At 38.5% G+C, this 14,562-nt stretch overlaps 1 protein-coding gene across 1 annotated transcript in view; it reads left to right on the top strand.

The window, feature by feature from the left end:
- The window catches only part of TRHDE (thyrotropin releasing hormone degrading enzyme), a 197,831-nt gene that overhangs the window by 149,700 nt on the left and 33,569 nt on the right, over positions 1–14,562 (top strand). Inside the window, exons 11-12 of the mRNA XM_056482398.1 lie at positions 6,739–6,872; positions 6,971–7,026. Of these exons, the coding sequence (XP_056338373.1) occupies positions 6,739–6,872; positions 6,971–7,026 (190 nt within the window). The remainder of the gene's footprint in view (positions 1–6,738; positions 6,873–6,970; positions 7,027–14,562) is intronic.

Genomic DNA, 14,562 nt, shown 5'->3' with positions numbered 1-14,562 from the left:
TCACATTTTTCTTCAAGTGAGTGCAAATCAGCTTTGGATGATGGTTTCTGTGTGCTTTTTAGGAAAGAATAAGCAATTCCTTCTTGTTGACTAAACTTGTGGTGAAGGAGCTTCCAGTGTGACTGAAAGAGTGGATAGGAGCTAATGAACAACTCTCTATTGTTCATGATTGTGGTGTGTTGGTCCTGGCTGGACACCAGGCACTCACCAAAGTCACTCTATCTCTCCCCTCTGAAAGTGGAGAGGACAGAGAGAATATAGGAGAGTGTTCATGGGTCTCAGGTCTGAGTTAGAGATCCTTCACCAAGTTCTATCTCAGCAAAGAAGACTTGAAATGGGAATAGGATAATGAGAAGTAAAAACAGACCTTAAAAAGCCTTCCCCTTCTCCCCCCTCCTCCCTGTGTCCCAGCTCTGTCTCCTCTCCCCCACCAGTGTAGGGAGAAGGGAATGGGAATTATGGTCAGTTCATCACGCTTTGTTTCTCCCACTGCTCAGGGACAGGAATCCTTTCCCAGCTCCACCGTGGGGTCCCTCCCTCAAAGTCACAGCCTCCTTTCAGGCACCCACCTGCTTTGGTGTGGGTCTCCTCCATGGTCTGCAGGTGGATCTCTGCATCCCTGTGAATCTCCATGGGTTGCAGGAAGCAGCATCACCATGGGCTGCACCACAGGCTGCAGAGGAATCCCAGCTCTGGTGCCTGGAGCACCTCCTGCCCCTCTTTCTCCACTGAACTTGGTGTCTGCAGGGTTGTTCCTCTCACATGTTTTCACCCCACTCTTCTCTGACCACTATTACACCTGAGCAATAACTTTTTTTCTCTTCTTCTTCTTAAGTATGTTATCACAGAGGCATTGACTACCACTTCCAGTTGGACCCAGCTGCTATTGGCTCTGCTGGACGCGGGAAAAGGTTCTGGCAACTTCTCACAGAAGCCATTTCTGTAGCCTCCCCTCTTGGCTACCAAACCTGGCCATGCAAACCCAACATAGTCATTCTTACTAATCACACACCTAATTTCAGATGCCAAAAGGGAAAAGGCTTCAAGTTCATGATTATCACAGTGATATCTTGGCATATCACTTAAATCTTGCAATAAAATGAACCTTGTCTATAGGTTATCTGAGAGTAATGAAACCACAGCGGTTTTGAAATAGCTACATATAGAAATACATTAAAAAATGTTCCTTTTTTTTGGTGTTATTTCAGATAACAATATCCATCAGGAGTAAACCCCATGTCTTTCTCTAGCTCACCAAGGATAGTTATTTGCTGAAGTAAAAGTCTTTTCCTTTATATACATCCAGAAAGACAAAAGAGAGATTTGTTCATTTTTGCATCTTCTCTGCTGCTGTGTCTGTGACCTCATCAGGGTGTTGTAGGATACCAGTTGGTCTTTTCATGAACAAGGGATATAAGGCTGCTCTCCAGCTTTGTGAGAGCGACATGAATTTAGGATGATTGAGTTTCTGCTGTGTCCTCATCTTGTCTGTCTCTGGCTACATGCCAGAGATAGTGAGCATGCAGGTCGCTGATTGTTCAGTATGCCTGGGCAGAATCGGTTCAGATAACTGCATGTCACAACAATTGCTGGCAACAGCACTGAAGTGAAGGAACACACTGGAAATTACAACTTTGCAGTGTATTTTTGAGTTGTAATTCAGTGTCCTTTGCAGGAAATCCTGTAGGGAGGACAGTGCCAGGCCTTGGGAACTTCTTTGACAAAATGCATAATATCCAAGATGTTTCAAATCTAATATAGCTCTTCCCAAATGTTTGCTGAAGGTATGTGAGCATAATTTTGAAAACTTTTCATTTTCCAAGTGCTTCTGCCAGTCTCTCATCTCCTTACCCAGTGAACCATAGCATTTATGTAACCATACTTCTACTCATTAGTGCATATACCAGCAATCACATGATGGTCCTTTTACTGGGTTCAGTTTGTCTGGTGTGTGAAATGGAGCTGTCTCATTTGCTCTCAGAGTACTGCCCAAATAGGTCACCACCACCTTTTCCCTGTTCACTCCCTATGGCCGTGGATGAGGCTGTTTTGCTTCAAGTGACTGTAAACCAGCCACAAAGGAAACATCTTGTGCCAAACCTTCCTATCCATGCTGAGGTCAGAAACATCAAACTGAGATGGCTGCAGTGTTTTTTGTGCCTCAGTCTTGCAGGTCTGCTGAATGATAAATCTTGCTGGCACTGTGGAAATCATTGGTGTTAAAAGCTTCAGCTCTCTCATATTCCCGGACTTGTTTCTGTCTCTCCTAGATAAGTTGCCTCTTTTGTGGTTGGTATAATGATCTGTGGACATGTAGCCACAGCATTTTGGGATCAGCCCAAAATCGTAGATGGGTAGAAGGCCAAGAACCAGCTTTGAACCCATTCCATCCCTATGACTGCTCAGCAGGGCTTGTGGGAATGTGTTGGTGATTGCTGATGAAGGTGTACTAGGTGTGGAAGCACAGGCTTCCCTGTGCATGTTCCTGCAAATCCAGGCCTGACCTTAACCTCAAGTGAGGAGGTTTAGATAGCATCCACTTCCAGTAGGTGAACAGGGCTTTGAAAAAACACATACTTGCTGTTCCCTGGGAATCACTGTTCTGGTGCTCAGTCTCCAAGTAGGAAACATCTCTGTGCAACTCAGCAAGTGCTGTTGAACTGGCTGACACAGCTTTAGTCTGTCTCCCTGTCCTTTCCATCCCCACCTCCTGTTCATTAACTGATTTTTTATGTTCCAGGGAAATACTCCTTTGATAAACCTCCCTACCTCAGTTAAAGTGACTGCTGTTCAGATTCCTCCTAATATCTCCTCAGGATTGCCATGAGATGGGGGAAAGAAAGTTCAATAGGGCAATTCCCTTCCAACAGCAAGTCCCAATTTACTTTGCCACCTCCTACTAGATAATCTCTACTTTAAGCCACTCAACAGTCTGATCTCCTCCAGGAAGTGTTTTGTAGAAGACAGATGCTTCTGAGCTGGGTCTTGCTGGCTGCCTGCTGGGGCATTAGTTGCAGCTTTAGAAAATATGCTTCCTTTTCTTTTCTGAAACTCAGCTGCTGAACTTTACCTGTATTGCTTCCAGACTCCACTCTTTTTATCTTTTAAAAGTAGGAAGAAGGGAAGCACTGTGAAGAAAGATCAATATACAGGTCCTTCTTTGAGCTTCAGCCAGCCGTGGTGAGGACCAGGGATACAGGACTTGGAATCCTGTGTAATTTTGATAGAGTGAGTCAGAATCATTCCCCTTATTCTTACAGCTGAGTGAAGATCCTAGCAGAAGACTGCTGCTTACATTGTGTATCACCTTAGACATTAGCAGTTCCATCATATAGGAACATTAATGGATGGAAGGGTAATCTGAAGAAAGAGTTATGTGAGATGGAACATGATCATATATCCTGATGTGCTCCATTTACTGTGCTAATCTCTATACCAAAATATTTGCATTCAGCATGGAGCTATGGCAGCATGGCAAGCGAGATAGAACTTTCTCTTCTGCTTTGCCTTATCTCTGTATTAAAGGTTTTGCAAGATTTGCAAAATTTAGCTAAAGCAAGTATAAATGATTGTGAAATTCCTCATGGAACACATTTTTGACAGAAAAATTTTTCTTGATGTTGTTATCAAGAAATTGTGCTACACTTGTGCAGTTATTTATGCCACAAAATGGAGTCAGTGTATGCTAGGGGTTGTATAAAGTGAAGAGTTAAAATAACAGCTGTTATTTTATTATATTAACTGTTAATTATTTGTAACTGTGAGTCTGAAGACTTGAAATGGTAGTAGTACTGTGTTTGGTCCATGCTTTTGGCAGTACTCTCTTGCAGAAGGGTGCTCTTCTCCCAGAGCTTCCTCACGTGCTGGTTTTGATGGAATTGAAGTTGCTGGGAGAGCTCAGAACCTCAAGCCACATGCACCAGCTGGAGGGACTACCTCACACTTTGAGAGCAAACATTTGAGACCCTGATTTTTTTACTCCAAAACAAATCTCGTAAAGTTTAACCATTTCCTCCTAAATGTTTCCTATATGTATGTGGCAAAACTAGAAGTTTTAGAGCAGTGTTACTTTCTGAGGCATCCAGACAAAACATGACAATGGAAAAACACTTTCTGATGGAAGAAGATTTAAAAAAAATCCCTTTAATCTAAAATACAATGGGATATATATTTTAGATGGACTTTTGAGAAGTGAACTAAAACTTTAAAAGATGGACTTCATTCAAAATGAAATCTTTATTGTTGTTTAGAAAGTCATAAATGGTTTAATGTTTAACTCTGAGCTACTACCTTTTCGCTAACTATAATACTTTTAATAGGAAATTAATAAATGTGTTTGTGGTAAGGTGAAAAAGTGGAAACATTACCTAGGTTAATAGAAATGTTTAGTGCCTGTAATTACCAAATGAAAGAATTTATTTTATAGGAAAGCATGAGAACTGACAGACACAAAAATCAAATTCTACTAAATTATGTAGAGCTGTATGAAGCACATGTCCCTTAAAATAGCCACCTCTTTTGTGAGTTGTGAAGGTGTGAAAGATTCAATTCTGTCCTTTATTTAAGGACAAGGTCAATATATGAGTGGTCTTCCTGAAAAGTAGTAGCAACAGGTTGTGGTTGCATTTAAACTGACCAAAACAGCAATGATGCCATTATGCTTTGAAAAGATGCTGTCCTCCTTTATGTGCTGGGGGTGTTGCACAGCTGTTACATGTGAAATAGCTTATTCTGAACTTGTCATACTTAACTGGCAAGTATCATTCAATACTCTGTTGAAGCATCAGTAATTTCCTCACTTTGGAGGTGAAAATATAATACAAATGCTCAAAGAAAATATGATTTTGAAAATTTCCATTTAATGCATTTGTTTACCCAGATATTGTTCAATGTGTGCTGATGGCCTGTTTGGTATGCTTTTAGGGTAGTATTGTAGAGGTACCAAGATTAACCAGTTACAAGTAGCTGCTTTGAGGACTGGTGGTTTTTAAAGGTTAGTTTGCAACCAAAGAGTGTGGGCAGAAAGGTGTACTGCATTAAGGTGGTATAAGGTCACAAAGGAACAGGATTCAAGTCTTCTTTAAAGAGGATGGAGCTAGTTTTGACTTGGACCCAATGAAAAAAGGATTTAAACAGAGGAGCAAGTCTAAGAGTCTGCTTAGGACTGATCTGCACAGACCCTTGTGGAAGAAAGGACACACAAGTGTTACAGCCTTGTTCCAAATCATTGTGTGGCAAAAGCAGTTTAGATGCTTTAACAGTAGGAACACCTGGGAAGTGCACAGAGTTGTAGGACTCAATTCAGATTTTCTCGGTCCTATTTCAGCAGGATATGTTGGATCCTAAATAAGGTGTCTGCTTTGTGCTTTACCACAGATATAGGAGCAATAACAAGTGAATTGAACAGGCAACAACTGAATTATTCTGGGCTTAATATTTTTAATAAGTATATTTTTCAGAGATTTTAATGGTTTCAGAACTACCTAGGAGAAAGAAGAACTTTCTGTTTTAATCCTGCAGTTTTTTTATCTGAATCCATGTGCATAATGCAGGTCCATGAATTTAAACATATAATTATGTGTTTTTAAGATGCAGATGTTGCTGATCTTTGTACTTACTGCACCTTAAAGTAGTAGTTATTTGTGGGTTTGCTGTTAGTCAAGGGAGAAGTGCAACTTTTATCTGTAGCCCTAGTTAACTATTATTTCCTCAGAAATTACTTTTTCTATAAGAAAGATTGAAACAAATCAATTTCTTTAGTAAGCCTATGTACTAGATAGTATGTGTGAATTGTAAAGACCATACTGCTAACTTTTTCCCATTTGCTACCTCCAGGGAATTCAAGCACACAAAAAATTCCGTAATGGAATTACATTTATTGCAAATTTTATATATTTCTTTTTTATTCTTTAAAATAAATTAGAAGGCTATTCCTTCAACAGTGTACAAACTAATTTTATTGGTTGAAAAAAAGTGTTTCTGAATGTTTAGGAGATCTTGTTCATGGTTAATTTTGTCAAAATAATTTACTAGATTGAAGACTTCTTCCAGAAGTGCATGTTGTTGTTTTTCTGTGCATTTCTGTTGTTGAAACTTTGAAATCCATTTTCCTGCAAATGTTGTGGAGTGCCTGACTGCACAAAACCAGTAATAAATTTAGACTTTCAGCCCTAAAGTGATTACTTAAAACAAGGGGAAGGATGAAGAACAGGTTAGGTGATATAAGGTTAATTGGTCTAGCTCTAAAGAGGAGCTTCTCAGTGCTTAGTAGCTAGAAGCTGTACAAGTAGGAGTACTTTAATTTAAAATCCAATGTAAAAACTTAATCAAATACATGCAGAAACACTTAAGAATCAATTTTTTTAATCACAGGTTTACTCTTCTCTCTACGGCACATCCATTGAATTTTTTGAGTTGCAGTTGTAGAAAACCATTTAAGCATGGCCAGAATAAGGGTACCAGACATAAAATGGGTACTTCTTATAAAAATAATATTTGCCAGGAAAGAAAAAGCACACTTGAAGTTCTGTGTGGGTAAAAGGTCCCCATGGGAAAGTCAGTTGGCATCTCTCTACATTAGAACAGATAAAGGAAATTATTAGGAAAACACAGAAAATTAGTCTTTGAATTAATTTTACTGCCTTCACAGATACTTAAAGAAGGATAAAATGTTACAGATGCATCTTTAGAATATTTAAGTTTAAAACGAAGACCCCTTCCTTTCCTTTTTGTTTCCAGAGCACCACAGAATTCCTGCTTTGGAAGAGGCAAGTTGGTTGCTGGGGAACATCAATCAGACTGGCTACTTTAGAGTTAATTATGATATTAGAAATTGGAGGCTGCTGATTAATCAGCTAACAAGGAACCATGAGGTAAGCTCCTCTTCTCATCCCTAAAATCTGCTTTCGTAGATGAACCTTCACTGTTTCATCACCCTAAATGGTTCAATTTTTGTGCTTGCCCCTCACAGGTGATCTCTGTCAGTAACCGAGCAGGCTTGATTGATGATGCGTTCAATCTAGCCAGGTATGTTTTCCTGAAGATCATCTATCCTCATACACATTGCTGCAATAACTCATGCAACCATTAACTCAGCAGTTGAGTGTGTTTCAAAGTTGTGTGTTCTAAACACTCTTTAGTTTCCCCCACCCTTTTTTTTTTTTTTTTTTTTTTTGTATAGCACATAAACATGGTCTGTAGCACTTTCACTACTCTTGATCAATAATTGCCGTAGGGTATTTCCGAATCTGTAGAGATTTGATCAATTTTGCAGCAAGTTCAATTTAACACTTTGCAGATAAATAATCTCTTTCTTCTGTCTCTAATGAGAGTTTTTTCTTCTGTTTCTCCCAGTTGTCCCACTTCTCCTTTCTTTTGCCCGCTGATCCTTGTGCTGTATTTAGTTTGAGATGGAAGACACCTTCAAGCTTCAGTAATTTTTTTACCCTAATGTACTGTTATATCATTTTTCCAGTATCTTTCTTTTCTTATAATCTGCTAGAACAGACTCTTTTTTTCCTCTGTAGTGCTTTTCAAACATAATGGAAAAGCAACTCCATTGAGCATTTTTGGAATTTATGCAACATTTTGTGTTTTATTATAATGAGAGTTAATAATTAACACACACAGTACTGGTTAGGTAGTGCCTTCTTTAAAATGGAGGCAATGGATTGGTTCCCATTTGGAATCCAATATGTTGATAGTGAAAGTGTAAAATGAGAGGAAAATAGTGGGACACTTGTAACTTTTTGATTTTGAGGTCCTGGGAACATAGCATTAGTATAGGGTTTTAATTGCATAATAACAGATTTAATTGCAAAATTGCAAATAATGTGATTTAATTGCATTGTTCAGTCAAAGGTAGCATGAAAAGAATTCCTGAGTTACTGTCTTTACATTTGGCTACAGATGGTCACTGGAGGTGTTTGGGCTTCACAGTGTTGCAGCTCAGTGATGGTCTAGCATCACTGCAGTAAAAGCAGTTGTGTGCCCTACCACTGTGTTCCTGCTGACATAAAGTAGTGATTAGCCCTTACTTAATAGTCCAGAGATGTAGAAGGGAAGGAGATATCATGGGGAGATGTGTATCCATTTGCTTTTGGCACTGCTCTTCATTCTTGCTTTGTGACATCTTCCCAAAAGTGAAGAACTAGAAATAGGTCATTATGTCAGACTTCAGTAGATCATAATTTGTCTACTCTCTCATTAGAGAAATATTGCAGATTATTCTGAAACATCTTGACTATTAGAAGAATGACCAAATGTTGCTTGAAGTTCTAACCTGTTCCAATTTTATTTGATTTTGATGCCTCAGAGAAGCAGTGTGCAGTTACAGTATGTCACCTTCTTTTTCCATGCACTGAATGCAGTCAGAAGTGGATAGACTTCCATGAAAGTCTAGATCCTGAAAAAAGGTGTTTCCTAAGCCAATTTTTGTAGGTGAGTGTTTTTATTTCTGAGTCAGTATTGAGCCACTGCTCTAGGATATCTTGTTCATAGAGTTTATTAAGGTGAGGTCTTGGTTAAAGACCCAACCTGTATTGTCTGGCCACATTTTGTCTACCTAAAAACAACTCAAAAGATTAGATGACTAATGCATTCCCCACTAATTTTCTGAAGTACTTTTATGGGGGTGCTTGGGGATACTTTTTCAGAGGTAACTACACTACAGCCTTGGAAAGTCTTTCACAAGATTTCACACTATAAAAACTTCACTTTCTTTTTTTAATTATGCAAGCAGTAGATTTATGGTCTGTAGTCCAAGAGTAGCAATAAGATATGTGGACCTGGGTAAACTTGCCATGTAGTGTATACTTCTTGTTGATCTTTGTTATGTTATTAATCTATCATCTTCCTATTAAAAAGAAACAAACAAAACAACAAACAATTATAGTGATGCTGAAGTTATTCTGACTTGCTGGCTGACAATATGGTAACTTTTCAGGAAAAGCTTTTTGTTTTCATTTCCCTTCTCCCAAACAGAAAAAAACAAAAGACCAGGAATAGGACTAGGGAGGCAATAAGAGACTCTTAGCAGTGTTTTGAGGGCTGGCCTTGATGTCAAAGCATCAGAACTTCTTCAAATAAGAAAGCAGTTGGAAAAACTCTTGCTGGGACAGGCAGTGGGAATTGAACCCTGCTGCTGCAGTGTGTTGCAGCTTCTCCTGCTGTGTCTGGTGCTTTGATGTGACACAGCAGTGTTCCTAAAACAAGCTCTGAGGGCTATCAGAATAACACAGACTCTCAATTTTCTGGAAGAGTCACTGTTCAAAAGGTGACTGTCAGCCTAAGAGCAGCTTAGCTTTCCCTCTCTTGGCTGCAAGGCACAGTGCAGAAAGTTGCCCCACTTTATTTTGGAGCAGCACCATAGTTGGGTGTCATCTGCCTGATGGGTTCTGTGCTGGTTGAGCCTTGTGTCCAATGCACAGCGAGCAGTTCTCTCTGCCCGTATGATGTTATGGGATGGGGAGATTAAACACATACACTTGTCCCTGACTGTGACAAAATACAAGGTCAGTGACCTTATTGTCCAGATATAGAAGTATAATTTAGTTCAGATCAGATTTCTGATTTCTGGCTGTTTTTAATGGTAATTCAGCCCTCAGTTTTGGTCCCTAGTTGCAGTCATGTGTTATCTTCTTGTCTACAACTATAAGCATGCATGAGAGAGGGAAGAGAACTATGGAATACATACTTCGTTTCTAGTCCCTAGCTATTATTTTTATTGCTAAAATAATGCAAAAATTAAAACATAATTTCTTAACTTCATGCTGATCCTTTCAAAAATTGCTTCTAATGTAAACAGTTCTTTTTACTGTACTGTGGAGACTGTATTTCTTCAAAATGCCCTGTCCTTAGAAACTTCTGAAGTATTTCCTAGTGTGCTCTTGAACTTAATACAGATAATACCAAAAGGTTTTGACTCAATTTTTCCACTACTATAATGGTTTGTCTTAATGTGGTTATTTCTATGTCATTATACTGCTAATTAATTTTGTTTGTGGAACATGTGCAGCTCTTCTCTGTAGTAAAATTTCATAACAATTATATTTGGAGAAAAATGAAAGAAAGTGCTAATAGATATTGTTTTGGAATGGCACTTTTTTTTTTTTTAAGGTATGTTTGATTACATTCCTCTGAAATGTTTATTATCCCTTTACTGTCCAGCATAGTGATTTCTTGAAAATAAACAACATAAATGAATTGATACTACCAAGGAATATTTTAAGCTCTCTAGCTTTTAATTGCATTTTTTTTTCCGTTTTATATTTTATATGGAAATACATTCCTTCATCTTACTTCTTGCTGTATTTTGGTTTATGTAACATCCATCAAGGAGAGTTGAGTAGAATAATAACAAAAGAAAGTTACAATTTGTTTGTTTTTAGATTTTTAAGTGTAATTATTGGCTGCAGTATATGCTTAAGATCTGAAAAGCTGTAGCCCTGGCAGAACATAGCTTATGGCAATTAATGCCTCATGTTCTTGAGCAAGAGTAGCATCTTGACACTCCCTCTTCCCTTCTTAAAGATTATTTATCTTTTGATTTGTATGACGTTTAATAGAATTAAAAACTATGTGGATTCTAGTAAATGAAACTAGTAAAAAATGACTGAGAAAGCCTAGAACCCTCGAGAAGACAAACAGAACTGTGTTTCTCATCTAAGCTTAAACAGAGGGCAGATCAGGCAGCTCTGATAAGCAGTGTTACAATAAATAACAAAGGTCACACTGTTCTGTAAGAGTGTGAGTAACATTGTCAGCTTCTCACATCTTTCTCTTTCCTTAGGATAAGAGGTCAGTTAGTGACTATGTGAGGTGGGATGGCTCCCAATTTACTTTAGGAGTCCCAAAGGTAGATCTGTAAATCTGACATTCTCACCTTGTAGTGCACTGACAGTTAATGGAGAGAAACATGCACCTGACACCTCAAAACCACTTACCACATAAGATAAATTATCCACTTAATGTTAGGAGTGTTGTGTCACCCCTGGTTCTTCCTTGACGGGCTCTTCATAAAATATTTCCCTCATTAAACTGGTTGACTTAATCTAGTATTATGTGAAAGAAATAGGTCTGGTTTATGTTTAATGTTAATCAGTGTTGAATCAGATGTGACTTTGAATATCTCTTTTACTGTCATCTAAAACAGCTATTGTTTCCAGTTCTGTAAGCACTGAATGAGAAAGCATGAAGCGGTGTCGTTGCTAATTGTTTTAGGCTCCAAGGATGGATGACTGTGCTGTCCATTTGCATGCACAGATTAGGGGCAGATTGAGCTATAGTCTCTTCAAATGCAGCCTGCCTCTGTAGGCTTCACTGATATGGAGAGCTGTATCAGAAACGAGCAACAAGAAAAAAATGTACCTTCAAAATTTTCTGTGAACTGACTTCCATGCTGTAGATGGCCTTCATAATCGTTCCCCTCTATCAGAATTTCCTACAGGAAATTCCACCAGGATCCTGGTGCAAATAGATACATGACGAGTTATGATGATTGTTTTCCTGCTGCTGAGCAATTCCTTGTGGCTTGTTTCTTTCCAAGCTGTGAGTTCTGCTGACTCTATAAAACCCAAATCTGAGGGCAAGGGAAAAGGCAGTACCAACCTTCTTTTCAATATACAAATCCAGATTATCTCCCCTGACACAAATTTATCTTTAACAGCTGATGCATTTGACTCCAAGATTGATTCCAGAAGTAAAATATTGAAGTAAGCTAATGCTGACTCGAGGTCACTTTCTCACCAACTTATAGGCAGAAATTAATTTAAAAATTAAGTCATGCTTATTCAGTTATAACCTTTTGGATCTGGAAAATCATGTCTTTAGGACCTCCTATTTTATTGTTTCTTAAAAAATTAATTCCTGACTGTGGAGTCTTGACACTGAGGCAAAAACCAATTTATCCGTTCAGCTACCTGAGGCAGCACCACCCCACATAATGATTAGCTGGTGTTATTTCTGGAAACTGAGAGTTACTTGTAACTAAGTCTATAGTTCATACATTCCATATAAAATCCAGAATTACTGCTGCTAAATTGGAAAAATATTTTCTTTTAATGTCCGGTGGGAATACATGCATAGCAAAACTAAATTATGGAGTTGAAGTGATCTTCATTGCTGTTTTCCTTCATAGAGATGAAGATTTAGTTTCTTGTAGTATTTGAAGTCTTCCAACTTATTTGGGCTAATTGGTTCCATGTTAGACTTGTTTGTGTTACTTCAAGTCCTGTTCACTGTAATGTCGGGAGAAGTCAAGGTATTTGAGGGCCCATGTGAAATGCTGGGTCTGGATAATAAGTAGGTGACAAAGATAAAAATTCTCAGCACAATTAATGTATTTCAAAATCCTTCAAAATTTCAACAGCCACATTCAGGATTGTTGACTTTGTTTTGTTGGGCTATTCAGAAACAGTCATGTAGGATCTGTTTAAATTTGTAAACTGCAGTTTTAGTCTAGCCTTCATCTTTCCTCCTGATTGCATTTTCTAATAGTTCAACTCAGAGGAAAACGAGATGTGTTATGCAGCTGCCTTAATTAGTGCCTCTGAGTACCAGCTGAGGGAGTGAGTATTAGATCAATACTTTGTATCATGCTTGATTAATAGTGGTATAGATTTACTGTTTTAATAAATGAGGCCTCATCTGAATTATTTCAGCAGATGCCATAGTAACTCCCATTCACTGTCAGAAAAATTTTGGCGATGGTTCACTAGCAATTGATTTAGATATGGTTTCCTACAGAAGTGTTTGGTTTCTTTTGACATAAATACTCTCTCAGTGGGCCAAAGTAGCTGTGCCTTTTTTAGAGAAAATAGAAAGTTACAATTATTTTGTAGCCATCATTCATTCCATATCCTGCACATCACAATAAATGACAAATATGTTCTGTGACATATCACAGCATTGATATCTGCTTTATGTGAAGATGTGTATTTCAGCTAACATTTGCATGTGTTCATAACAAGAGGAATCAAAGCAATTCCTGCAAATAAGCACAGTAAAAGTCAATTATGCTTTTGTAGTATATTTTTGTGCATCTGATCCTGTTACATAGCTAAAGGCAGTAAAGCAAATTGTACAGCACATTCCAAGGAAGTGTGCTACAAAAGCATCTTGAAAGATAGAAATGCTTGTTGAGATCAGGGAAGAAGTTGAAGACTCTTCAGCATGTACTAAAAACCAGCCCTGTAGATCTGACTGCAAAGTGTTTAGTGCAGAGGGAAGGTCTTGGTCTAGTCATACCCAGCAAAATTTGCCTAAATTATTTCTGGTACTTCTGACTAATTATAGTGGTAATTGTTTTATCCTGTAAACTACTCTATTCCTAGCCAAACTCAGAGTAACTGTCAGGAAGACTTGACTCTGGTTTCAAGGGAGTGACAGAGTTGTTTTTAGCTAATGGTTGTTAACTGATAGTCTTTTTACCACATAGTCTTAGTCTCAGAGTTCAAGCTGATCTCTGAAGTCAGCTTGCTATGGATGTGTCCTTGTTACAGTGCAGCTGCTAGGGGCTGAGGTGTAATGAGTCTGAAATTTGTTTTTGGAGCATTAATTGAACCAGGTCTGAATTATGCTTCGAAGAATACTTGAGTTTGAGGTTAAACAAGGAGTTAATGAGTGGAGCTTGCTGAATACTTCTTTGCAACTTCAAGTACTGGAAACAGAGCTAAGAAGTGCAAATATGGCTTTAGCAATCTGTGTTGGTGGGGCGGGGAAAGTACAGCCTGAAACCTGTGGCATTCTTTGGGGGCACTGGCCTCTCATAACAAGCATACATCAATGCTCCCTGGGACTTCATCTCATTGGCACAGCCCTTTTACTTCCCCACAGCTGCCTGATCAGCCCTAGTCTCTCTCTCCCTCAATTGTCCCGTCTAAACAGGATAGTTTTTGACCCCTTACCCAGAACCTGATTATTTTCCTTTCTGTGGGTCTGACAGGACTAATATGGAGAGCAAAGGATCCTTCTGCTACATTGGTTAAAGTAACAAAAACAACCCACTCTGAGAAGCTGGAGGTACTGATCTAAACACCTTGACTTTCCTAGCATCAGCAACCTTGACTTTCTTAACATCAGCCAAGGTCATAAACCAACTTTTCTAGTTATAAAAGGCAATATTGATGGCTCACTAACATAAAGAAAGAAGTCTGCTATCACAGGCTAGTCACTGCTTTGCCTGCTGTTTTGACCTGACTGCACCATTGCTTCTCAGAAGTGATCCTACTTTTTGAGCTTGTCTGATTGCTGTTGACCAGGATTGTTGTCTAGAGGATGTCTGGCCTTTGTCCATGTATGCTGTGTCTTCTGGAATATTGTAATAGATTAGCTCCTTCCTCTACCCAGAAATGAAGCAGTAAATGACAGGAGAGACTGTATTATGACTAAGGCACAGGGACTGAATAAACCTGGGATGCTGTTTCTGTTGTAGCCTTCCTAGGTGATCTTAGTAAAATCACTTAAATTGTTTGTGCCTTCTTCCTCTGTAAAATGGAAATAAGAAAATAGGTGAGGGTTTAAAAGAATTTCAGATAATATTTTTATTATAAATATGTTAATTGG

Source organism: Oenanthe melanoleuca, chromosome 1A (assembly GCF_029582105.1).
Source record: "Oenanthe melanoleuca isolate GR-GAL-2019-014 chromosome 1A, OMel1.0, whole genome shotgun sequence".
Taxonomy (NCBI): domain Eukaryota; kingdom Metazoa; phylum Chordata; class Aves; order Passeriformes; family Muscicapidae; genus Oenanthe; species Oenanthe melanoleuca.
This window is presented reverse-complemented; position numbering and strand designations above follow the sequence as displayed.